Source organism: Oryctolagus cuniculus, chromosome 10 (assembly GCF_051225735.1).
Source record: "Oryctolagus cuniculus isolate XC-2025 breed Fujian yellow rabbit chromosome 10, ASM5122573v1, whole genome shotgun sequence".
Taxonomy (NCBI): Eukaryota; Metazoa; Chordata; class Mammalia; order Lagomorpha; family Leporidae; genus Oryctolagus; species Oryctolagus cuniculus.
In genome coordinates, this window is record NC_142876.1 from 23,077,501 (window position 1) to 23,105,282 (window position 27,782).

The following is a 27,782-nucleotide window of genomic DNA, read 5'->3' on the forward strand; positions in this document are numbered from 1 at the left end:
ATATATATAAATCCTGCTACCTTTTCCCTTCTTTCCTTTTCCCTTTCAAGACTATTTAAATTTACATAGTAAAACATGTTAGGACAGCCAAGCCCCAGCGTGTTGTGGGCTGTCCTCTAGCTGGCAAATTTATGCCACAACAGTTTATTCATCCACATGCTTTTTGGCAACTCCTCATCACGTATTTGGGCTTAGATCCTCCGGTGCCTCCCTCCGTGTGCTACCCATAAGGTCGGAAGAAAAGCAAGTATTCGATTTCTAAATTAAGGATGGTCTCCCCCTCACCCCCATGATAGCTGTTTCTTCAGTGCTTTTTCTTTTTAATCTATTCCCTTTGCGGTTTAGTGTAAGGGTTTGAGAATGTGCCCATAATTCTCTCACTCAACACTTGCAGTGTCGTGTTGTGCCTCAAATGTAATTTTAGGAGATACTACGCCATCCAAATGGATACCCAGAACGCCCAGAAAAGAGATCCTGACGTTTAGTCCAGAGAGCTATGGATTTATAAACCCTCTGTGAATTGCTTTCAAAATGTGGGACTTTAGGTTGACAACTATTTGTGCCAACCTGGTACCATGTTTGTCACAGTAGCATGAAGTTAAACTGAGTTTGACCCTAAGGTTAGAAAGGGAACCACAGAATTCTGACTCCATTTCATATTTGTCTTTAAGTTTAAAAAAAAAATCAGTGAAACAATTTTTTTTTGGCCAAGGAAGATGTTTTTAAAAGAAAAGTTTGTAGTATAAGGATAGGAATAAGAAAAAGGGATATTGAAAACCTATTTCTTTATAAACTATAAAATTTATAAGCATTTTGATTCTAAAATGATAGCAAACAACTCTGGGAGTTCCTAAGATGCTGTTTCCTGTTTATTTAAAGTCAAATCCTGATTCCCAAAGTTGCTAGCCCAGCATAAAGAAAGAATATAAATACGCCTTGTTAGGACAAGACAGAAGCCTGAGTATGTGGGGTCTCAGGTTTTAAAGAATATCGTAGTAAAATGAAAGTATCAACAATTGTTAAATGAGGACTTTGACTCCCCTCCCTGTTGATGTGATTTAGAATGACTAGGCTTTCCTTCTTACCGATTTCTCAGAGTTCTAAGAAGCAGAATTTTATTTCAGTCTCTTTTTCCAACTTTGGCTTTGCCGCAGCTTGTATCCGAACCTGTGTGCCTGTGCATACATGCGTGTGTGTCAATGTGTGTGCACCCGTGTCTGCAGACTGTGGTGGCTCTGTCCTCTTTCTTTTAAAATCTATTGTGTTAAAATAGCAGGCAGAAGAAGGTTTCACTTTTTTTTTGTTTGTTTGTTTCTTTTTCATGCGGGCAAACTGCCCATCCAGATGGTAGAATTTCACCTGTAAGCAATCTGAAACGATAGGTTAATTCTGACATTTTAGAGAGCTTTTTTATTTTCTTTTCATACAGTACAAGTAAGCACAGAGTAACTGCTGAAGGTGGTGTTTCCTTTTTCTTTTCTTTCAAGGCACTTCCGGCTGTGATTGGTTCCATTTTGCCCCCAAAATCTGTATTTGGGGCACAATTAAAATCTGTGGCTTTAGGCACTTTGCTGTTATTGTCAAAACCACATCTGATGAAGTCTTTGACCACTTCTAATGTGTGCAGATGAGGCAGTGAGGGCAGAAGAGAAAGAGCAAGTGGGGAGCAGCAGGTTAGTCGCCTAGAAGCTGCTCCTTTTAATTCTGTGAGCGGGAGTGTTCCACTGGCTTTGATTAATTCCCTGTTAGTTTTCTCCTCCCACCAAATTCTCAAATGTAGACCAATTCATAGCTTCTTAAGCCATGCCTAGCTTGGTATTAGCGACCAGAACCTTGAGATCTGCATTTGTTTTTCAGTGTAGCTAGCCTATGATGGCTTATGAGCTTTAGGTAAACTGGCAAAATATTTTGAAATGGTCTGTTGACTTGTTATCAAGGATTCCCATTGCTGCATAGGAAGTTTTGAGGCTGCTTTTGAAGCGTGGAAGAGGAAGGGAATGTGGGAAGTTTTTGTTTTTGTTTTTGTTTTTACTCATGTAGTCGTTATCTATTTACAAGTTAGTTTTCGGTACCTTTTATTATTAATAGAAAACCATCCTTTTCATGAGTTTTATTTCTTGAGTTATTCATTAGAGTAAAGGTGACTCCACATGCATCTGCTTCCCTGGCTGGAGTTTTCCTTGTTAAGACTTGGGACTCTGGTCATGATCATTTGTCGCTTTTGCTGTTCCCTCTTGCACACGTTAATACTTCCTGTGGGCATTTTCTTTTTCAAGCGGTGGGATGCTCACTGTCCAGCTGCAAGCCACATTTACTGGAGTTACTGGACTCTGAAATAGGAAACCTGTGGGCGGTCACTTGTACCCTCCCCAGGAGCAGTGGGTTCAGTCAATGAGAATTACAGCCCCATGATTGAGAATTCTAAAGTAGTTGCTTTTCCAGGACCTGCAAGGGTTTTCTTTCAGGTATTGCAACAAAATCAACATTTGTTTGTGGGCAGTGCAGCCAATGTGCCTGCCAGTATCCCCCATCCAGTTGCTTCTCACATTTCCCTTGCAAACTTTCCCATTGGTTGGGGTCTGTGGAGAGATTTCAGTGGCTGGCTGGTAGAAATGTTTGGGAGAACATTTGCGTATCAAAGCAGCCTAAATATTTGCAAAAAAATGTTTGCTTGAGAAAAAAGAACCCACTTAGGATTAGGAAGTCACTGCTTAAACATTTTAAAAGCATTTCCAGAAGTCTGTTATTCATGAACTACCACCTAACCTGAAATGCAGGGGTCACATGAAAATCTGTATTTTAGAAAAGCTTATCAGATAATATAGGTTTTGGTTTTTGATTTAGATATGCACCTGTTATATAAAAGTAAAAACAAAGCTTAAAAACCAAATATCTATTTTTTAATTGGTTATCATTTAATGCCCCTGCATTGCCCCAACAAAAGATGATATAAAGAAAAGGCCTCATGAAATGATGGAACATTGAGTAGCTCCAACTCCATTGTTTTATTCTATGCTGGGTTTTTCCCCATCAACCACAACTGTATTGCTGTGATTCGACAGTCTTTCTCTTGGAGTCCAAAAGCTTTCTTTTAATGGGAATACTTTGAACATCTGGGTTTTTTCTTAGTAAAAGAGTTCAACACAGGCATTTTTGTGTTGAGATTATTAATTTTAACTGCATTTTACTGATGGTTTGGAAACAGTGTCTAGAAAACTCAGTACAGGCCAATTTTTCCAATTTGTTAACAATGTAGGAGTTGAGCGCTGACAATTACTGTACTGAAAAGCCCCTCGGATCAGGTGTTATTTTACCATCTGGACATTTTAATTAGTAATAAAAATGTGGATCTGCATACAGAGAAATAGGATCTACAGTACACAATGGCACAATACACTGCATTGGTGCTGAGGTGTGTGTGGCTGCATTGTATAAATGTGTGTGTGTGAGTGTGTGTGTGTGTGTGTGTGTGTGTACCTAGGTACATATGTGTTCATTCCTTTTAGCAAACCCAAGCTTGGGATTCTGGCTCCTTTTTCAAACTGGGTACTAACATAATATGAAAAGCACTGACTAGTTTTCTTAAGCAATACAAATATATTTATATGTATATATATGATATCAATTATTTATATGGTGCTTGCTTTCCTAAGTAATAATTATATATTTTTAATGGTCATACTTTCTCAAGTAATACATGGGTTGTCGTGGCACCGCATAATGCTGACATTTCAGGGTGGCTTGGGAAGAAGCTGTGGCTCATCTGTTTCTAGCTGTGTGCTCTAGGTCAAGTGGATTAACTACTCTGAGTCTTTTTTCCTCACGTGTAGAGTAAAAGTATTAATAATAGTTTGATACTTGCCTAATAGAATTATGATGACGCTCACAGGAGCATGTTTGTGAATGTACTTAATAAAACATAAAGAGTTATAACAATTGTTAATAGAAAATACAAACTACTCATTTTAAGCTCAGATACCATCTCCTATAAATCAATAAATTATCTTGTATTACATAAACAAGGGAGATGCAAAAATAAGGAATTAAATTATTAACATGGAAATTTTAAGACCACCAGAAAAATGTTTTGAGAATTTTCAACATGAAGCAAAATGACCTATTTTTATAAAGAATGTGTGCTCCCTGAAATAATGTTATTCTTAATTAAGGCAGATGCGTGTGCATCTGAGGGAAATAGTGACCCTCTGGAGAAATGGCGAGTGAAATAGTTTAGGGAAATGAGTCTTAGTGTCTTCTCTTTTCGAAAGTGCACGTGTGCTTCTCTTAATCCCTGTGAATTTCATGTTTGCAAACCAGTGAGAACACCTAAACCATAGTCATTATTGTGAAGACCTTCCCAATGTGTACATCTCATGTTCATATATACACACACACACTCACACATAAAAATTTGGCTTAAGAATGTGCCATTCCCAGGAACTGGGGAAGTTGACAGTTTCGCCATTGTACCTGATGAGTCTGGACACTTCTGTAGAAGCTGTTCCTGCTATGATTACAGGTCTGTTTCTTCCCTGAGAATTCTTTGGGAGAAGTGAAAACATTGTTTTTCTTTATTTAAAGGCATGGGAAAATAGCATATTACAGTATAACTATTTTGGTCAAGTTATTAATTTCAGCTTCCTCTGCCTCAATATAATAAATGCATACCTTGATTAGAGAATAAATATTATTTATGTTGTTACATTGTCCCTCATAGCAATATTTATTTATAGTTTACTAAAGTGAATTGGAAAGCTTACACTTGTCTCTGGAACATAGTATTAACAGGAGTGCAGAGTTCCTTTGCATTGGTTGGAAGGATATAAATTTAACTGAGGCAGTCTTCAGTTCATTCATTCAATGTGATAGATGTTAAGCAAACCACAGGAAAAAATCGGAATATTCTAGTTCCAACTGTACATCATTTAAGATTTTTTAGACTTAAGAATGGAAATTGATTGCATTTAATGTGCTACCTGTTTCATTTAAATGTTTGACTCTAATGATCAGTTTTAAATATTCTAGTCTAGTGAACAGATAGGGTCTACATGTTGCCTGGAGATTCTGGAAGTGAGGGTTCACGCAGGTTGCTTTTGAAACTTCAGTTGATGAAAATGACCATGTCTCCTTTAACTTTGAAATTTCAGTCATGAGATAAGAAATTGGGGACCTTCTTTAAAAATAGTCTCGTCAGAGTTTTTGTTGAAAGCTTGGGGGACAGCATTTAAAATTTTAAAAAATAAAGTAATTCAAAGTAAAGTCTGTAGCCAAACTCCTTAATTGTGATGCATTTGCCGAGTTCCCCTCTTCCATCGTCGGGCCTGCTCTGATGCCATATGGCCTACCATGGAACATTTAACTTGTCAGATATAATGGATTGTCCTGGAAGCAGATTTTTGCTTTGAGCACTCGGCTCCTTTCTTGCATTTCACTCTCAGCTCCAGGCTGCAGGATGAAGGATTGTGGTGGAAATGCAAAGAAGAGACACACAGTTGATTCCCCTTAAGAGAGTGACCTATATGCCACAAAATTTTACCCACGTAAAGAGGCATTATCCCCGCCACTGGCCTTAGCAGGCTGCATGTCAGAATCATTTAAATTTGCCTGGACTTAACAGATTGTGCAAACAGTTCAGAATTGAGTGCTTAGGAATAATAAAACGTCGTCATTTTAACTTCTGCAGAAATCGTAGCCACACCAGCCAAAGGATATGTATTATTTTTTGTGACCTATGTGTAACCTAAAGCACCTGGTTTGTAGGTTTTGTCAATTAACTTCATCTCGCAAGTCTGTGGAGGATGCTTAAAAAAAAAATCACCTGGAAATGTTCTGTGGCTTCATTGTTTTTGTTTGGTGAGTAGAGGTGAGGCTGAAGTGACCATTTTGGTGGACAGACAAGTAGCAGCTAATTGTCCTGCCATGCCTCCCAGCTCAACCTTAAGTGAAAAACCTGTTTACTCTGAACTATCTGAAATGAGAGACTTAGCGTCCTGTGGATTTAATTTTTATCTTTAAAAGTAAATAGGATAGTATTCGATGTTGGTTTTGTTCTGGTGATTTTATGGACTATTTTTTTTCCCTTTTGAATTTGTGCTATTGTTTCTGAAATCATAAGCCTGGAAAGCACTAAGAAAAATGTATGATTTTTACATTTATTGGCAAACTTCCTTCAACAAATAAACAGTGCCCTATCTATGAGTATGCATATAGGAGGTATTTTTCTGGTGTAACCTACTGACACCCCAAAGCAATTATTTCAATTATAGAGGGACCCAGAATAGACCATGAACAAGTGGAGACGATGTTCAAGTAACCAATCAGGCACCAACCTGGAGAAAAATAGGTAACCATGTATCTCAGTTCAACCATAAAGTGGCACATGATTTGATTGCAAATATTAATTAATAGATTTTTATATGGCACATAAAAATATATACACAGTAAGAGACCAGGTCCAAGGGTAATTTATTATAAGCACCAAAGATGTGTTGTGTTAGAAATTTAACATTTAATTTGCTTCTACAAATTCATGTAATATATAGACTTCCTAGTATGGGTCCTATAGCTCTGTGAAAACTACAGTGGCCTTGAAAACTAGTTTGGTCAAACTATCCTTGCTAGCCTCAGTTTACACCCATAAAAAAATTTTTTTTTAAGCAGGGAATTCTATGACTCAGCCAAGAGTCCTGATAAAGTCATTATTTAATAATAAGGTGTACTTGTATGTATTTCTTACTAATCCTAAACTGAGCATATTAGTTTTGTTAGTGCCACTGATAGTGTGCCCTTCCACTGGGCCATTCGAATGTGCTCAGACTTAGCACTTCCCAGTTTGGGGAGTGCCTAGCCGTAGCCAGCTCTTGTTGGGGCATGTGCGCCCTCTACTGGCTGCTCACATTGGAACGGACTGATGTGTAGGGTTCTTAATTGTTTTATTTTTCAAGGTTGCGGTGGTTTTGATTGTTTGTCTTTTTGGTGTGGTTTGGTTTTCAGTTTTACATTGTGGATCAGATGTCTGAGGGATTACAAAGTTGTATCTTAGTACTGAGTATGGCTATTAATTTCTGGTTATTTGGAAATAAAGGTGGCATTCTGTTTTTGGTGTATTATTGCTAAATAGGTAGTCTTTATCAAATAACATACAGTTTGAATAGATACCCCCCTTGAGTTTTTAAGTGACTGATTTCATATTACCCTAATCATATTTTTGCTGTTTTCATAGTTCCTCTTGGCCTTATGTATATATATATTTTTAGAAATTAATTAATTAATTTTTTTTATTTGACAAGCAGAGTTAGACAGTGAGAGAAAGAGAGAGACAGAGAGAAAGGTCTTCCTTCTGTTGGCTCACCCCCCAAATGGCCACTAAGGCCGGTGCACTTTGTTGATCCAAAGCCAGGGGCCAGGTGCTTCCTCCTGGTCTCCCGTGCGGGTGCAGGGGCCCAAGCACTTGGGCCATCCTCCACTGCTCTCCCGGGCCACAGCAGAGAGCTGTACTGAAAGAGGAGCAACCGGGACTAGAACCCGGCGCCCATATGGGATGCTGGCGCCGCAGGCGGAGGAGTAACCAAATGAGCCACGGAGCTGGCCCTCTTGGTCTTTTACAGTTACTGAGGATTTTTGTTTGGGCTGTGAATGGGACATAAAGGAGGATCAATGATTGAGATTTTGAAACGTGACTATTTGTCTGTAATGGCTGTGGCAAGTAATCCCTGATAGAGAACTTCCTGTTAGAGTTTATAGTTTCCATTTGTTCTGCCATGGAAAATGAGTGTACATTTATACCCAAATGCTTTATAAAGACATTTTTAAGCTCTGCTCACCACCAGACACTGGGAAAGGTAATTTGAGTGGAATTTTTTTGGTTTTGTTTTGCTTTTTGTTAATATAGAGCATGAGATGTCAAAGGAACCAGTTGCTAATGGTCTGTTTACTCCCAGATTGTTGGATCGAACTCTTCAGGGCAGTTTCAGAAGGAGAGTTTGGCCTCTCTGCCATTGCTTGAGTGAAGAGTGTCCTGGGGCCCTGCTGGGGAAGACCAGAACTCTGTAGAATGAATGTGTACTTAACTAGACAAGTGTCAGTTTTATTCATTGTGATTTATTTTACATGAGTTGTATCCTAACAAATAGTAAGACCCCATTGTGAGCTGTTACCATGTCATCCTGCTTAGAATCTCAGATACACATCTTTGCTCACTACCACCTTGTCTTCATGGAGGTGGTGCTGCGTGTTCTTTCTCTGCTTCTCCTTCACCCCACGGCACCTGTGACCAGTGTGTAGTGTTTACTCCTTAGCGTTTCTCCCATCTGATGTCTGAACTCTTGGAGAAGACCGTCCACTGCTGACTCTCCAGCAGGCAGCTCCTGCCAGCCAGACGACACCCACCCATTTGCGTCCCAATGTCATGGTTTTTAGACTTCTTTCACAGCTATGCAGAGGATTTTCGCATGTTTCAGAATTGGAGGTTGCTATCTGTGAACTTATATTCCATGAAACACATTTTATTGTGTACTATTGAAAGGATGAGGTCATTCCTTTGGCTACTGCCTGTCTTGCTTTTGCCTGAGCACCCCGCGCTCCCCCCACCCCTCTTCCTGTGCTTCCTGCCTTCCTGTCCTGATTGAGTCATGCTCATAGATTCAGTAAATGGGAGGCTTCTCTTAAACATCACAGCGTTGGACTCAGTGGCTTGCATGATTTTTATCTGTGAACCTTACCTTCCTAACAATAAGTCAGGCCACAAGACAGTTGGACTCTGAGGAGTTCGGCCCTGTTAACCTGATAGTTTCCCTGCTATGAGCCTGTTCTCTTGAAGTTGATCTTGAAGACCAGGTGTGGCTCAAACTATATTATTTTTCTGTAAATCTCATGGTTAGCTCTCTTACTACCCTTTGTCTGCTCTAAAGGTGCCCTGGAATATGTTTCGGATTCTGGGCTAATTTAACTCAGCTTCTCAGCTCTGTATGTTTGGGGACAATAGCCCAATGGTAATTCGATGTTAAGGCTAGAGAACTTATTATTCAATGTTACAAATACACGTATAAATGACACTTGGTTATCTTCTCCTAGGATTAAAAACATGACATATCTGTGTGTGTATATATATGTATGTATAATATTAGTATACATACATATGTACACATACCATATCTAAAAGTCTCATGGCCTTCCATGTCCTTTATTGTTGTGTCATCTTGAGTGTCATATTGGTAATTGTTATGTTCTTCCTAGTTGTAAACTAAGCCTAAAAACCAAGGCTTTCGTGTGAAATTCACAGATCTCCAATATATAAATTAAGTGCATATAAAGGCACTCTAAAACACAGTACTAAGCCTTCGCTTCTGTTTCTGTTCTACTCTGCTTATTCAAAGTTGATCTTTTTTTCTTATCATTTACTAAGACTGTGTTAGGACACAGTTTAATGAGCAGCAAATAACTAAGGATTACAAGTGATTTGTGTGGTATAGTAAGACTACTCATTTTCTTCAAATTCACTAGTAAATTCCAAAATATTTAGCGAGACAGCAGTCTTACTCATATAATGTTGTCTCTATTATATCTGGCCAGGTGTCCTGCAATGGAAGCAAAACAACCAAAATTTCACCCTTTGTAGGGCCTTTCCCACCCATGACAGAGCATGGACAGAGAGTACAGGGTGGAAAGGCCCTTTTAAGTTGCAGTCCCACTTAAGTTTGATTCTGGATTCTGAAGGCAACTTCACTTTTGGACTAGGATGGAGAGGAGACACTATGAAGCCAGTGGGCCAGTGAGTGGGATTGAAGATGAGCTCCTCACAAAACTCCAGGGCTCTCAGGTTTATGGATATGTCATTTGTTAATCCCAGGGGAAGATAACCAAGTGTCATTTATACGTGTATTTGTAACACTGAATAATAAGTTCTCTAGCCTTAACATCGAATTAGAATAGAACCCCCAACTACAATAAAAATGTAAAAGTGGGTAGGCAGCACTATTGAGATATTATTCACACTAAGCCAGTGGTAAGTCACTCAGTAGAAGTAAGTTGAGTGATTCTGGGGTTGCCCTGAGGCCTGCCTGTCTCTAGGGGACCCTTGTACAAATTGCTGATTCAGAAAATCATTACTTTGGTGGTTCAAGTGGTGCTTTAGTGGCCTTAAAGAGTTATTTGACACACCTCCCCAAACAGCTAAGTTATCCCCATGATTATACTGATTAATTGCACACTCTGTGGAATTAGTGTTTTTTCAATGAAAGATTTTCCTGCATTTGGAAAATAAAGCATAAAACTCCTGTGCTTTAATTTGATAATACATGTACTTCTCCTAAGCATGACTCTGAGTGAGGGTTTGGTGGTTTTGTTTGTTTGTTTGTTTGGCCATTGTTGTCTGGGGTACATGCACGTATCTAAGGCTGTGTTTTTATTCTGCATGGAGAACGTCATTTTTGACATACCAGAGGATGTTCACTGCAAATTGGTTCAGACATTTTCTTCCATCTTTGACATTATGAATTGAGTTAAAATTGTTCAAGGAGAGAGTTGTGGTAGTAAGAAGATGAGTGGAATAATGTTTGTTATTACAGTACAAAGTAAAAATATAACTGGAATACTCCAAAAAGAAGCAACATATTGTAGAAAAAGGCTTTGATACTGGAATTGGGAGTTTATGTTCTAGTTTTATCTCAGTATCTGTATGACTTCTTCAACTGAATAAGCTGGTTACCCCTTCTTAATTTTACTGACTTGGTTATCACAAGGACTAAAGTGCCCACTTAATGAGTTCCTGGGGTGTGTTCTTACATAAATTAAATTACTTTTCATGCTATATAATGCTTTAGTGAATGTAGATTCTGATCCATGGGCAGTGCCCTCAAGTGAAGAGTTCTGGTGGTGACTCAAGCCGCTCAACACATGTGGGACTGCAGTGCGCACGCTCTCTTGAAGGCAGGGCAGCGCCTAGACAAGCTGCTGTGACTCAGTGAGGAAGTGCAGCCGAAACTCATGGTTTCCAGCAGAATCAGAGCTAGACCATGACTGACTGTCCTGTTTTGATGACTAAAAGGACACCAGTGATAGGGTTAATGCCAGTCTTTACCAGAAAAAATGGCCGACTTCCCATTTCCCATTATTCCTTGTTACATACACGCTAAGTGTAGTCACCCTTCCCTCACCTGGCCTTCTATTCTGATTTTAGAAAGAAGAGGAAGACAAGGATTTCCTGGGCTGTGGGGTAGCTAGCATGTTTGTTGGGATTGAGGCATAGTTCTTGTAGTGTGAAATTTATTTTAAATTTTTATTTTTAAATGACTAGTAACAGACAGAATTGTCCTGCTATAGTAATACTGTAGGAGAGATCCAGCACTCTTCTGAAATTCTAGGAACTGGGAGCATAATGTCAACTTCTAATTTGTTGCAAACTCACACTCTTATCTCCAGGATGGGAGCAAGGTAATTACAGTCGACAGCTAGTCAGAAGTGTAAGGGTATTCCTGCATGTCCACAGATCCCAATGAGAAATTTAAGCCAGTGGGAACGTTGCCAAATAAATAGTCAAAAATGATTTTCTATCAGTTTAAATAAAATTCAAAATTTGAGCTTATGTTAGAAAATCACAAACATAGATCAGCACAGTGAATTCTTCCTGTGAAGGTTTTTTGTTTGTTTGTTTGTTTGTTTAAATAACAGTAGTTCCTAAAGTTCATCAGGATTTGCATTACTTGATTTAAAAAGGATGTGGGCCAGGATTTGCATTCAAATACGTTTGGGAAACATTGTTTTAACTAAATCAAGTGTCTTCACTGCAGGACTTCTCAGAGCCTTCAGCGCACTAAGATATGATGTAAATTTCTAAGGGAAGGTTTTGGATAGCTTTTAACATTTCCCAGATCCCTTTAATTAGTCTCCTTTTTGGTTTTTTGGAGCTGGTTATGGGATTGCTATTCCATAGAAGACACTTATTTGTGATGCAGGATTGCCCTTTATTAGAATTATATTCTTACTTTTGCTTTTCTCCATATATTTTACTAGGAAGTCAGAGTCCTCACATAAGGGAATGTGTAGAAACTCAGTTTTCTGCCATGTTTTTGTTAATTAGTTGCTTCGAGTTAACGTGGAGATGGTAGCAGTTAATTGTGAGACGTCACAGATTCTGTGTATATCATTTGTACAGCCATAAAGTACCCAGAGACCTTTTAAGAATAAAACACCATGTAAATGTAAATTATCACCGCCTATAAGACACTTTCATTAATTTCATATCAAATTCATGAGTGTTTTGAGCTCTGGGATTTGAGAGACTTTGGTATTGGGCCTCTTCATTTATTTATACATTCTTTTCAGAGTTTATACACGAGCAACATAGCATAGTGCTAAGACCACAGCCTCGGGAAACACACTTGCCAGGGTTTGCCCCTATATCTGTGTGGCCTTGGGCAGTTTATACCTTAGTTTCCTCATCTGTAAAATGGAGTTGTGGCACTAGGGTTGTTGTGCAGACCGAATGAGTCAATTTTCATGGAACCCTTTGGGTTGTGGCTGATAAAAGATAAGGAGTCAGCTGCTCTTATTTGAGTATAGCAGGAAAGGCAGACATGGAAAAAATTAAAGGACTATAAATAATAAGAGCATGTATATTTTCTGAACCACTGAAAATTCCAGTCATTGTTTAATGAAGTAGCCCTTTCAATGTACTTTTTGGAAAAAAAAAATCATCGGGTAACTGGAAATGGGTGAGGGCTGGGGCCAGGGACAGAAATTTATTCTGAGTCAAGCATGTTTATGATGAGTTCTGTAGTCTGATGCTGGGGAACAAAAGGCTCATTCTTCAGTCCCCAGAATGAGGACTAACAGTGAAACAGCCTTGCTTAGTATTGTCCTGCAGCATCAGATAACTTTCATCAAGGGTTGTCACAGGATGATGTGTTCCACCACACAGGTGCTTCGGTTTCAGTAGTGGGAGAAGCACTTAGCATTTATAGATCTTTTTTTTAAAAAAAGTGGCCTTTTACTAACGACAGGATGCAAACCCAAACATGACCCTGTTATTATCCCACTGGCCAACCACCAGAAGGATTGTCTGTGTCCCAGATTATCTCCAGAAATTATTTTATTGACAAGTTGTACTTCTCTGTCTCTAGTTTTGTCCACGGGGCTTGGAGCAGTCGCATGTGTCCAGGTGCGCTAATCTACCAAAGAGGATGCTCCTGGAAGCAGCCCTGTGCATGGAGTGGATTTATGAGACCATTTTTCCCCTTCATGTAATATTTTCATTGTTGTCCAATTCCCTTACAATAGGAAACCATGGGTATGTTGGAAGAAAAATCGGAAGTCAAATAGCAAATATAATACAAAAAATAAAAAAGCAATAAAACCTGAATTCTGTAGACATTTGTTATACATAGTGCTCCCAAGTTAAAAAAAAAAAAAAAAAGAACACAGTTTTTTCATCTCCTTCTTGGGACAGCAAGATAAAAGCTTATTAAATAGATCAGCAGAAGTATCTGTGTTTGGAAAAAAGGAGAAAGTTGCTTGTATTTTCTGCTTCGAACAGTTATTCAGGGGCAACAGCAGAAGCAAGAGAGTCCTTTATTCCTGCCATTTGGCCCTTCCTAATAATCAGATTCGCATGCAGGTTTTAGCAGCGGGATGGGCTCAGTTGGGACAGCACACGTGTTGCCTTTCTGGATTGTTTGCTCACTGTCGACTCGGACTTGTTCTAGAGGAGGCTGCCGGTTGACCTCCTTTGTCTCCAGCAGGATTGATTGATTGACGGATGTTGTGTCTGTTCATTTTCTGCATTCTTCTCATTTCGTCGAAAAAACTGTGGCGTGGTATCCCATGTTCCTCACACACATCATTTTTGCAGAAGAAATTTGTTTAGCCAATATGTCACCTTAGTTTATGAAATCTTCTCTCGCTTTTGTTCAGCCCCCAGTGCTCTGGTTAGGTCATACCATTCGTTTCATGCACGGAGAGCATCACCAGCAGCAAAATTTAACATTTGGTCCTTTTAGGTATAAAAATGAATCAAATCCCTGACAAGATTTATTTATGGTTTATATTTCAGGAGCCACCCCCCCCCCCAACTACACATGCACCCTTTTATGAGCATACAGCAAATGTTACTAACGGGTACTTTTAGTTTTTAAAATATGGACAACAGTACTCCATGCAGTAAAAGATTTGAGCGATTAATGCTACCCTTATGCCTCTTTTGAGTAGTTTTAGCCATGGGGCTTGGCACTGCCACCATTGTCTTTGTGCCAAAAAATATCCGCAGCGGCTGTCGCATTCTAGTACTGGAGGGTTGTCTCGAAAATTCTGCAGTGAGCGCGCAGGGTTTGTTCATCACCGCTATGTCTTTAAAATATTGGGAAAATAGAACCTTAGCTCTTTCGAAGCTCTGTTGTGGTTGTGGGGCTGGTGGAGGTGGGGGGGGGGGTGAAGAATGGAGAAAGGAGGAATGAAGCTGTTGGCACCAGCCCCTTGGTGTAAGTGACAGAATTCCATGCCTAGCATAGAGCAAACATACATATTTAGGAGCTTTTGTGTTCATCAGCTCACATAGGTACTTAAAGAGTCCCCCTCAACAGTGTCATTAGTGCTTTTGGAAATTTTGTTATCTGAAACAAATGTTCCAGTGAATTTTAAGCAGAAAGTCAACATCAAGACCATAGCTAATTTTTAATGGACAATTTACACAAAAGGTACAGGTTTTTTTTTTTTTTTTTTTTTTTTTCCCCCCAGAAACGGAGGTGTCATTTTAAAATGGCTGCTTTTTATCCTTGGGAGATGATCGGAGTTGCTCTCTTCTGTTGGGGAAGGTGCTTGGGTTTTATCCACAATCCCTGCTTATTTTGCTCCCAAACAGGGGTTTGGGCTCCGAGGGCAGATTTATAGTTGAATTTGGGAACAAAAAGATGTAATAAAGTTAAAGGCTTACACAATCAGAATGAAATGTGTTTGCTCCTGATCTCTGGAGCGATCTATTTGATGGTAAAAGTGGATGCTACAGATGAAATCTTCACAAGGAGCATAATCCTTCAAAAAAAAAAAAAAAAAAAAAAAAGGCAGGGCCACCTCCCAGCCTCCTGCTGGCTGCGCTGCCTCTTTGGTACCTCGCAGACTTCGACAGAGTCCTGGACGGGTGCCCATTGATGTCATGGAAACACTCAAATTACTGAGAATGATTCATGTCTATGCTGGTCTCTTATCCTCCCCCACACAAACAGGAGTAGATTTTTAACCCTGACAACTTGTAATTTGCAGTGGGTTTATTTTTGTATCTGGATAAATATTTTTTAACAAGCAAAATTAAGATTAAGCAGTCTGTATCTGATATGATAGTAAAGAGTACTTGGGGGACTCTGTGCACCAGGGTTTCAGAATCTTCTCCCTGCACCCTCTTCGTTGTCTCACTTCCAAACCACCCCCTGCCGCCGCCGCCCCCCAGCCCCATGGTCTTCCCTTCCTGCTCTTCCTCTTTCTTTCTTTCTCTCCCACCTATTCCACTGTCTTTTTGAAATCTTCTCATTTGCATTGCTCCTCTAGCTTTAAAATAATGGAAAGAATCACCCCAACTTCTGGGTGTGAAGTGAGGCAGATCCTGGTAGGAAAATGCTCCTTTCCAGCTCTGTGTCCTGGAGTAGAATTAGGAAATGATGCTGGCTGGTGAAATTCTGCAGGGGGTCACTTGGGTAATTCCTTTTAGAGGAAAAAAAGTAGGTGGTCTTTCTTACTCCTGTTGTATTTTACAGTTCAGTGTTTAGAAATTACAAAACCAGGACGTATGATCTTCAGTTTCCTTTGAAGTCAGAGCAGATTCTATTGTATTTATCTTTCTGTTTTGCTGCCTTTCTACCTGTCTGCCTGCCCATCTACCTGTCTGCCTGTTGCCGAACAAGTGAATATTATGTCACAGTGAATTATGCAGTGGTTGCATAGAGGATTTTTTAGATGCAAGAGGTTAAAGAAGGACACGTGTCCTTTGATACAATGCACAAAACTATTTGTTAGTAACATTTATGAAGACAAGCTAAAGGGTGTAAGCAGCTTCAATTTGACTTACACAATGAGTGACTATGTATGATCATTTACTCTGCTTGTACAGGAAAGTGCATTTTTGCTTCAATGTGAAAGCCCCATACAATGAAACTTACTCTCTTAAATCTCTCAGGACAGGCAGTCTGGGGGATGGTATCTTATTTCGCTGGAATTGAAACTGATATGAGCATTGATTTTATACTTTGCACTGAACACTAGACCAGAAGTGGGGTTGAGGGGATGTTTTCCTAAGTTTGCAATTCATTGAAATCAGTAGAAAAGTTAATATTGGACAAGGGAGGGTTAATTCTTAAGACTCAGGTTGGCTTTCTTTGCAAATCACCTTCCATGTGGATTGAATTTATCAGATCCACTCTTTGTGTAGTAGAAGGAAGGCACGTTCTGATAGTTGACTGAAAGATGAAAAGACTACTGTTACTTTTAGCATTTGTGTTCACTTGGGTTGAGAGAGGAAAACTTGGGGGCTGTAAACTCTAGAAGGTTGTCCGTTCAGTCCCTCCAAATACAAGTTTTGAATTTTCCCAGTGGGAAAAGAATAGTGCCATGTAGCTCTACTCTAGAAGAAAGAAGCGTCCTTCAGTCTTGAGTGGGGTAGGATCCTGGGCACTTGACTGCCTCACTACCCCCTTTTAAGTCCTGGTACAGACAATTTTCTGTGATGACTTTTCCTGTTGTTAGTTGTATTCTACTGCTTAGATGTCTTATAATGCGATTTCATTATCTATCCTGCCGTTTTTTCAGGCTAAGTATACTTTCAAAAGAAACTAATGTGCATTCTTGATTTTATCCTTTGATATGGCCCAATAGCATTTGAGGCTCTATACATCTCTGTGGAGAAGTCTACAGATAAAAATTAGGTTGTCAGAATTGGAACAAGACGTTTTCATATCCCTGGATACTTGTGCTGCTGAGTCTACTGGTAGAATGTGAACTTGGGTTCAGAGTGGACAAAAGTCATTAACCCTCCTTCTCCAATGTAAATTTCATCATCATCTTGATTGTGATGGGACTTACTTTACCCCAGGGAAAGGGAGGAGAGAGAGAGAGAGAGAGAAGGGGAGAGAGAAAGAAAGAGTAAAGGGGAGAGAGAGAGAGAGAGAGATTCAGAATTTTGAGTAGTTTCTTTGCTAAATTCACCATCTGGAGAGCCTGTGATTGATTAGCTTTGGCCTCACCATTAAGTGTCAATATAATCAATGGGAATTACTAGGCTAGGGTCATTACATAGATAATTTGCCTGCTGTGTAAATAAAAATGAAATTGTTTAAATTTCGGGAGAGAGAAAGAAAGTGAAAATAAGGACTGACAATTTGTTTGTTAGAGAAAGTGGAGGCCATTGGAATGACAGTTTTTGGAAGTGTGGAGCAGTTTGGCTAAGAATAGGAATGAAGGATATTTTTTTCCAGTTTATCATAGTCAGAGTGAGGAAGTGCTGTTCCCTCTCTTGCTTGCATACATTGCCTACTTTACGTATGTAAACATCGGAGAAGAGAAGTAGATGCCTGTTACCTGCAGGAGGATTTTTTTACAAGGAAAAACATCATTTACACTTTTTTGTTATTTCTCTTGGCAGGTAAAACAGAAAGAGGCTCCTACTCATCTTATGGGAGAGAATCAAACTTACAGGGTTGCCACCAGGTAAGTGAGAATCTGGGTTGAGGAAGGGTTTGGGAGGATGGACCTGGAAAATCAGTTTGTTTTGTAACTGTGGCTATACGTGTTCAGCTGTGACACTGAGATGTACTGAAAGTCTGTCTTTCATGAAAGAACAGAGAGCTTAGGACTAACAAACACTTCATCTTTAGATCTCTGCCGTTTCAGAGCTGTAGTCGCTGGCTTGTGTTGCTGCTTTAATCCTCAGCCGGGACCAGTGGCACTGTTTGCAAACCAGCAATGCCAGTTAAAGTGGTTCTATCAAAAGAGTTTATTTGCAGTTAAGAACTTCAGAATTTCTTCCACAGGAAATGCTTTGTGGAGGCATATGTCATACTCTGGGTTTTGGGTGGCGATTGGCGATTGCCCTAAATTATAGTTTTCATAGGGGCTGTATGATGTTGTGTGAAAACAGGGTTGTATTGAGGGATAAAAATGTCTGTGAAAATATGATTTGTTGTCCCTTTTTGTTTCTGAATTGTTTTTGGCTGAAAGTCAAGGCCAGCAGGCTAACAGCAAAGCCGTCTCAAGGGAAGCATGCGTGAGCTAGAAAAATAAGAGTACTTTAATTAAATAATAAAATGCCAGTGTAATACAAAGGTGTAGCGTGTGTGTTTGTGTCTCTTACGGTCTACATTTGTATACTTTTAACTCTCCAGAGAGAGCCCTTTGCTAAAAATACTATCAATAGGAAAAGACATAAGCTTTGTTTTAAGACTGAGATTTTATACATGTTTTCTATTTGATTTCCGTATCGGTGTGAGTCATATATTTAAAACCTTTCAAAACATTTTATACGTCGTTTTTACAAGTGCATTGCTTTCTTACTTTAGAAAACTCTTACAGAATTTGATAATCCTCTTTAAAATCCGAACCGCTTTGCTGTTTTATTCTTTACGGAAACAGAAGGGACATTCTTTCTGTGCTGGAAGGGGGATGCTACCTCCTGAACTCTCTCACCCTCCTGTTTTCTTTAAAGATATGGGGGAAAATTCTATTTTGCATTTTCAGTCACCCTGCTTTAATATATCTCTGAAAAAAATGTAAGCACACATTCGTTTCAGTAATTACACATAGCCTAGAAAGGAAGTTTTCTTTGCGTATCAGTCACATAGCACTAAAGGTGGAATTCTGGTGGGTTGGTCCCCCCCCCACCCCCCGCCCCGTATATATTTGCATTTTTAAAGTTTACTCCTCTGGCCCAGTTACACGTTCAGTTCAGTCATATTCGGCATCTGAAAGATTTGTTGCGATGAGGTGAACAGTGCTTGGTTAAGCACTCCTGCCGGAGTGCAGTTCATGGCAGTTTGTTTGGAAAGAATTCTGCAGGAAAGAAATTTATAGCCATTCCAGCGCAACGGAAACATCTTTGGAATGTGAGTGCAAATGTTCGGGGCAGATAGCCTGGGCGACAAGCCTCTCCGTGCTGTGTCTCTGGTGGAAAGCTCGCAACTCCTGCAGAAGAGCCTGTTCCTGTGGGTCTGGTTTCAGAGGGTCAAGGCAGAGGTCATTAGAGTTTTGGGGAGAAGAAAGTGTACAACATCCTTCCTTTCTGCAGATGGTCATGGCAGAGGGCTCTGTTTTCGCTGGGCCCCTTTGGCTGGTCATTGAGAGAATAGGCTTCCTCGCCCCTGTATCCTTTCTTCCTAATAGGAATTGGCGTGATTCCTCACAGACACAAAGATTTCCTCTGCTGAGTAAGCGTGAGGCCCCTTAACTTGTGAAAGCATCATCCAGACCGTGTGAGGCTGTCTGTGTGTGCAGCACACAGACCCTCCTCCCTCTGCTTGTGGGGAACACTTCCCTACTTCCCGCGGGCGAGACTGAAGTTAAATTTTTTTTTTCCAAACACAAGGTGAGAAGTGGTAATGGGCAGAGGGTGGAATAGAGGCGGGTGACTGGCGTGTGATGGCTGGATTTCTGGGCCTTGGGAGGTTCATTCTGAGACATCTGTGTCCAGGCACATGCTTTTTGCATAAAAGAACAGGACTGCCTTTGCTGTTCTTTCCAAAGTCTTCCTAATGTAGCCGCGGAGTGTAGAGCTTCCTTCATTCTTTATTTCTGCTGCAGGGTTGTGAGTCTTGCAGGAAGTGACTGTCTGTGCTTAGCTGCTTAGCATGGGCTCAGCAGTGTCCCTAACTGTGTGATTACTTCGGGATAAAGAAAAGCGGAGGTTTGGCAATGGACTGTTTAGGGAAGTAGGTCCTGGACGTGGAAAGTGTACATGGTAGGAATCTCTGTTTTGTGCAATTTGAGAATAGAACAGAACGTAGTGTGTCTTTTGGTGAATCAGTTTCCTTGTGCCGTGTTCTTTGAGTCCCTGTCTCAACCCCAGCTATGCAGACCAAAGAGGCGCGGTCTGGTCTCTGTATCTTGGGCTTGGAGTCTAAATAGCAGATCACAGCTGAAATGCTTCCCCACTGTGTGACCTGGTGAGTGACTCTGGGAAGGGCAAGCTTTTGTTTTCTCCTGTTTACTACATTACCGAGATGCTGGAGAGTAAACCTCTAGCTGAGGTGCCCCGAGGAGTTCCAAAAGCTGCTTTATCATGTTGTAATGATGTGTCCTGTGGACTGAAAGGGAGGAGCAGTGTGAGATGGGAACAGGCTTGTTCCAGTCCCAGTAGCCTTTTATCTGGTGTGGAGAACTGGTGGTGTTAAGCAACAGGTAGTACAGCGCTGCCCCTGGGGAGTAAATCATTATTGCAAGATGTATGTTGTTTCAAAAATACATCAGGTTAAACATTGTGTGTGTATGTGTGTGTGTGTGTGTGTGTGTGTGTAAAATCTCCTTTATGTTTATCTTAAGGATTTAATGCTAACAGCGATACACATTTTTTAAATCAATGTTTTAGCAGAAAAAAAGCAAAAATTAGGGAGATCTTTATTATCTGTTCTTTTCATTAAAAAATAGTAAATGGAAAAAATAAATTCATTAGTGCATTCCCATGTGAAATTAATCAGAAGTAAAGATGTTGACTTTCTGGGACTTTAGAAATTATATAGAAAATGAACTTAAAGGCAAATAAAATTGGCCTAATGGACTTTCTTTTTGTTTTCGCTAAACATGGGAAAACTAATTTAAACAAAATTAGGGTATGAAAGTCACACACTGGCTCAAAATGTTTCTGCCAGATTGCAGCCTTATACTACTTTTACTGGCTGAGAAAATAAATTTTGTAATGGAAAGTCTGACAGAAATGAAAATCATAGAAATAAACTTTTTTGCAAGATGGTTTTACCCCAGTCTTATCATAGCCAATGGCTAATATCTATAATGAATATCGTTGCAAATGGCAGAGTGAAAAAATATCATTTGCTTTTGGCCGCTTTAGCTGCTTTGAATGTTCATTGATTTGCAAACTTTTAATTTTGCTGAAATCCACTGTTTTTCAATGAAACGATGATGTCAACACAAATGATCGTTATTTGGGCCAAAGAGTCCCCTTTAAATGGATGGGAAGTTCAACATTGATTATCAGGAATGGTTTGTCTTCCTTTTCAGGAATGTAGCCTGACTCTCAAACCATGGTTTCATTATTAATCTCTTCTGGGCAGGATAGATTGTGTGTGCGTGTGTGTGCGCGCGCACGCGTGTGTGTGTTTGCGTGTGTGTGTGTATGGGGGGGAGGGAGAGAGAGAGAAAAAAAAATGGGAGAGAGAGAAAGTGGGAGAGTGGGAGAGAGAGAGAGATTGATGTCCAGAAAGCAGGGTCCTACCTGAGACCAGTCAAGTTAGAATTTCATGAGTTGGGCCTCTTATGATGTTCTGCTTTTCTGAGGTTCTAGTAATTGATTCTCATGTACAACAACTAGGTTTGATCATTTCCTAGAATCGTCTGTAAAAATACCCTGTAATTTAACCACTGTGTTAAACTCTGGCATTATTACTGACCTTGAAAAAGCTTTTAGACTTCTTGCCTTAATTTGATTATTCAAGGCATGGAAACATATCACAGATGATTTTCATTTAAAGAGCAGTACAAATTAATAATATATTGAAAATCAGTGAGATACTTTGAAATCTTTATACAAAATTCCACAACGGAATGTCCCAGTCCATATCTTGTTTTCGGTGGTGAAGGCCAAGGCTTTAACCTCATATGAATCCTTTTTTCTTTCTCAGAAAGTAATCAAATAGAACTATGCTGTTCCAAGTTATTTGCTGTTCAGATCTTAAAACTGATCAGTAGGATTTAAGAATTAGTCCTAATCTAGGAAAATATTGTTAAATTCCAGAAACTTTGAAGCTGAGGAAACGGGTCTTCTCCATTGTAACTTGCTTGGCTCCTGAGTCTTCTCATTTTTGAGTCATTGAAGTTAAACATGTAGTTGATTCTGAAATGAATCGCATTATGAAGAATTGATTTTTTTTCCTTTTAATCATTTTCGATACAAAAGGTATTGCCAATGACTTCATTGTAAAACTCTTGCCTCTTTCAGGTTTTCATTTCTAAAGTCAAAATTGAAAGGATATAAGCAAAAAAAAGAGGGCATATAATCCCTTTGTGTATTATGAAAATGACGATATGAGGCTTGTGTAAACAGAAATACATATTGCTTTTTAATTCGATATTATGCTTAAATGTTTGTTTTTTGGGTTCAGTAATTCAGTCCAGGTCCTGTGCGTTTTTTCCTAAGATCCACTCCAACACAGGGTCCCTGCTGTGTATGGCCAAATCATTCCGTGTTTTCTCTCTGGTGTTTTTTCGGATTTGCTCTTATTCATGTGCGTGTTGAACACTGGTTTCCACCAGGATTCTGTATAGTCCTGGAGGTCAGAGGTCTTGTCTGCTCTATCTTGCTTAGTGTACCATGCGCCTCGCGGGCAAGAACTATAATGACCTAATGCTTACTAGGGGACTTCAAAAAGTTTGTGGAAAGTGGAATTAACATTTAAGTTCATTTTGGTACAGGCAAGAAAAAAAGGTGACACTCGTGCATGATTTTTTTCCTAATACTCATTTTCTATGAACCTCTGGAAGACCTCTCATGCTTACCCAGTATCACTTTTAGAAAACGTTTTGAAGGCATAAGTCTGAGTAGCAATGTGTATGTACCATATCGTGAGCATCTTTTTTATGCACGTGAAAACCAGAAAGCCGTATTATCTCAGAGGAAGTCCTTTGGAAGCCTGTGCTTTTAAAGTGCCCTGCAGACCCTGGAAGCATGAAGAGGTCATACTGTGGAGAGGCACTCACTCGGACTTTCCTGGGCTTGGTAGTTACTTACCTGGTAGCTTTCTCGCCCTGGGCCCAGGCAAGCATAAAGTGGGAATCAGGAAGTTCTGTGTTTCTGGTGGGCGCGTTATTGGAACCTAAGATCGGAATCCCAGTCTGATCCTTTAAACGTACCAGTGGTGGGCAGGGCGTTGGCCGTCCCGCCGGCTTCAGACCTCGCAGGGCCCAAGTTTGCAGCGTGTGTGCCATCACACTGCTCCTTGAGCTCACTTTTTTTCGGGCCTCAACTCACCCTTTCTGGGAGGTCGCTCTGGTGTCCCCCGTCTCAACAACCACCAGTGCTTCCCAAAGGAGAGAAGGGATTCATTCTCTCATCGCATCGGTGAATAAATATTTATTGACAGTTTAGGTGTGTGTGAGATGCACACCGGGAGCTATTGCAGAGGAAACTCAAGCCACATTCGAATTTTTTTTTTTTTTTTTATTTTATTTTATTTTTTTTTGACAGGCAGAGTGGACAGAGAGAGAGAGACAGAGAGAAAGGTCTTCCTTATGCCGTTGGTTCACCCTCCAATGGCCGCCGCGGCCGGCGCGCTGCGGCCGGCGCACCGCGCTGATCCGATGGCAGGAGCCAGGAGCCAGGTGCTTTTCCTGGTCTCCCATGGGGTGCAGGGCCCAAGCACCTGGGCCATCCTCCACTGCACTCCCTGGCCACAGCAGAGGGCTGGCCTGGAAGAGGGGCAACCGGGACAGAATCCGGCGCCCCGACCGGGACTAGAACCCGGTGTGCCGGCGCCGCTAGGCGGAGGATTAGCCTAGTGAGCCGCGGCGCCGGCCCACATTCGAATTTGAAAACAATTTTCTTTTTAGTCGTCGTATATAGTAAAATGTTTCAAACACCCCAAAAAAAGTTAAAAAAATGATAAAACAAAATGCTGTGTACCTCCCATTTAGTAAGGTAGTTATTAATATTTGCTGTATTTACTTTGTGTCTAGAATATATGTAGGTATATATATGTTTCAGAAAGCCATTTTTCACTGACAGATCTAATAAGATTTTGCGCCTAGGTTTTTCAATATGCATCTCTTAAAAATTAGACACTTGTCTATTTAATTAAAATATTATTCTCACACCTAAAGAAATTGCTAATAATTTCTTAATTAGTCCATATTCAAATTGTTTCAGTTGTTCCCATGAAAATGTCTTCAATGATAAAAAAATATCTTTATGCATGACATTGGGTTTGTGTATCTCTTCATACTTTTTTTTAAACTAAAACAATTCTTCTGCCTTTTTTTTTTAAATGATGGTGTCTTTAAAGAGATCAGCCTAGTCACCTTACAGAATATTCCCTTTTGTAGAATTGTTGAGTTATTTCTTGGTAGGATTCTTTTCATTGGTTCTGTACGTTTTTTGCTAACATTAAAAATTATATCCAAAGATATGTTCAGCTTCAGCTTAAAATTTTTTTGACTAGAGGACTTTGTAGATGGTACTGAGTTCTTTATTCCACTAGGATGTTAACTTAGGCAATATTGGTCATGCTAATGTTAATCAGTTGGAAAGTGTTCTGTGACCCCCACATGCCCTAAAACCTTCCCCCCTTTTCAGTTAGCAAATAGTCTTTGTGTTGATACTTTGGCATTGGGCAAATACCCCTTTCCCCAACAGCCTTTGGCCTGATAGTTTTTACTCACATTGATGATCCTTTTGCTAATCTATAGGTTGCAATCTGGTGATTTTTTGAAAAAAAAATCTGTATATTTGTAGCAGTCATTCTTCTGTAATGATGTGCTTTCTTTTATTGTTCATTTTAACGCTCTCAATTTGAGTGCTCCATACGTATACTAATACAGTGTCAGTAGTCCTTATTTTTGATATGTTCCCTTGTTTGGAGAATGCTGGAAGCATTAAAGCATTTTTCAAATCACATCAGGGATATTGATAAAAATGTCTGTGGTTCAAGATGAGCGTCAAAAAAGCTTTAACTTTGGGTAGAAGAAGGTAATTGTAGATAACTCCAGTATTCTTCTGCTGAAATTTGGAGTCCTGTGATAATCTCTGTGCGCCTGGCTGTTTTGTTGATCTTGCAGTAAGTCCTGGAGTTCCTTGACATCTCCTGTTGCTCCTCTGTATTCTGGTCATTGCTGTTAAGCATCACACAAGGTTGACCATCAGGACTAATGCTGGAGGGTTGCTGGCGCTCTCTCCAAAGCTACCTATCAAGGATCCGTGAGATAGGGCAGTAATCCCTGTGCCAGTCCTTTCACAATCCTGACGTGTTGATGAGTGCACATCCAAACAAGTGGTTAGGGGTGCAGGCCAAAGGATACCTGGGGAACTAATAGTAGGCACCAGTGTAAGTCTCCAAGGTGCTTATTAATTATTCTCAGTTAAAAACTTCAAAAAATGGTGCTCGGAGAAGTAAAAGCAAGCAGACCCCAGGTCACATTCCCAAGTCATTTTCAGAGTCAGGCATTGAACTCCAACTGTCTAGTTTCAAAGCCAGTGCTTTTCCAGTTTGGTTCCCTGCTGCCCAAAGCCATGATGAGGTTTCTTGGCTTGGAGGTCTGTGTGAGATCCCATCTAGAAATCCACTTTAGCAGGTTCCAGGCCAGGGCCTGACATGGTCCCTAGAATAGAACGGCTTTGCTCAGATCTGTTCAGGTTTGACTGGAATTCTGAACACATTCTCTGGCAAGGGAAGGTCAGAGGCAGGTAGGTCATGCTGCTTCTGACTGCCCTGCTTAAATTTTAAAAAAATAAAAAATGAAAAAAAGGTTGCACGGATAATCTGTTCAGTAACAGTCTCAGAATTAGCATGTGCAATTTCCTTAAAACCAATGAGGATTTCCTGTGAAAAGGCTGGGGTGGAATATGCCAATTCACATTTCAGCAACAGCACGAACACTTTCTTTAAAATGTATAGATTGTAGTTTGGCCTTGATTTTTGTGCAATGCAGACAGAATCTGATTTGCTGTTACGCAAATTTGGATGCATCATAGATCAAATGATTGTTCCAAAAACACAGGAACTACGTGTAGTGAGATTCTGCAACAATACCTTTAGCAGAGTCTTAAATGTGACCCAATAATTTCTGATGATGGCATTTAACCCACTTGTGAAATATATGAAGTGACAGAATATGTGTTAGAAGCAGAGGCAAGTTTTATACAACGGTTCAAGACAGCTAGTGTATAGGAAAAAAAAAAAACCTAGAAATTGCTTTGAAATGATTTAGGAAACACCAAAGAAAAGGACTCTTGATATCCAAGTTGAAGTTTCACCAAGGTTTTGGGATTAGCATATTTTTTTCTTGTGAAAAGTGTTGAAGATTTTTAATAACGACTAGAATTAGGTCTATAATTCTTCATCTTTATAATTCTGATGTGTAAAGAGAAAAGGGAAACTCAGAAAAAAAATAATTGATGCATTACTGAGGTGTAGCAAATAAAATTTTGTGTGGAAAGACACTCAGGTATTAGGTAGAAGTCGGCATTGCCCTGTAGTTTCACTCTCTAAGAAAGGCAGTGTTCTCAGTGTCAGGATAACTTTTCAGTATGAATTGGCAGAAATAGTTTTCCTTTGTCTTGATAGCATTCCATTATCGATGCCTGAAACTTTTTTTTTTTTTAATTTTTTGACAGGCAGAGTGGACAGTGAGAGAGAGAGAGAGAAAGGTCTTCCTTTTGCCGTTGGTTCACCCTCCAATGGCCGCTGCGGCCGGCACCCTGCGGCCGGCGCACTGCGCTGATCCGATGGCAGGAGCCAGGTGCTTCTCCTGTTCTCCCATGGGGTGCAGGGCCCAAGCACTTGGGCCATCCTCCACTGCACTCCCGGGCCACATCAGAGAGCTGGCCTGGAAGAGGGGCAACCGGGACAGAATCCGGTGCCCTGACCGGGACTAGAACCCGGTGTGCCGGCGCCGCAAGGCTGAGGATTAGCCTAGTGAGCCGCGGCGCCGGCCCGCCTGAAACTCTTAACTGAAACCCAGAATTAAAATATTTGGAAAATACAATAAAACCTCATAATACCAAGTAAAAGGCTTTTATCAAAGGATTTCTTTTTTTAAAGAAAGAAATACTGTAGAAAGGAATAGATTTATTGAGTCTGCTGCTGTGCCTGATTGTGGTAGCCTGCTTAGAGTTGAAGCAGCCCGCTTCTCCGGCAGCTGTGTGTGTGTGCTCTAGGTGTCTCTGTGGGTTGTTTACTTGTATTTTCACTTACAGATAAACCAAAGTGTGCTTCCTAAAAGGTGGGGAGCACCGTGTGTTAGTGATTATTAACAGAAGTAGTTTCATGGGAAGGGAAAAAGTAAACCCTGCAAGAATATTTAGTCGCACATATTTCGGCATTTCTACTTCTTTTACTTAATGAGGAAAAAGTTGCATTTTGGATTTGGTGGCGTAGTGAGTTTAGCTCAGTACTGCCCAGTTTTTCGCTGAGTAGACTGTGGTATCACTGTTAGGTTTCTATGGTACTGAACGAAACCACGCATCCCTCATCTCTGTTTCCTTCTCTTTTCAAAAGACATCTTTTGGTGAAGGATTTCTGTCCTTTTTATTTTAATCAAATATTTATTTTCAACCCATAAAAATTGTTTTATTTAAAAAATTTAACAGATACAAGAAGATTGGTCATGTATATAGGATATGATGTGATGTTTCAGTCCTTTATATATCCATTGTGTCATTTTTATTTAGGGTCTATATGTTTATCTTTAAATATTTGACATTTCTTTAGTGAAAATGTTCCAAATCCTATCTTCTCATTTTTTTTTTTTTTAGATAAATGTATAGCACATTATCAAAGTTGTGTTTGTGTGCATTTGGGCAACAGTGGTTCAGTGATAAGAAACAATTAAGGAGGAGCATCACTGAGGTTTTCAAGCAGGAACCATCCCCT

The 27,782-nt window shown here is 40.0% G+C and overlaps 1 protein-coding gene across 42 annotated transcripts in view; it reads left to right on the top strand.

The window, feature by feature from the left end:
• TCF4 (transcription factor 4) overlaps window positions 1–27,782 on the top strand; it is a 386,580-nt gene that overhangs the window by 182,043 nt on the left and 176,755 nt on the right. For 38 of the 42 annotated variants that reach the window (XM_051851926.3, XM_070050130.2, XM_070050128.2 and 35 more), the window contains one exon: window positions 17,618–17,682. In XM_051851926.3, the coding sequence (XP_051707886.1) occupies window positions 17,618–17,682 (65 nt within the window). Of the gene's footprint in view, window positions 1–17,617; window positions 17,683–19,079; window positions 19,553–27,782 lie in introns of those variants that run through there. The other 4 variants (XM_089305113.1, XM_051851930.3, XM_089305114.1 and 1 more) reach the window with 4 other exon arrangements.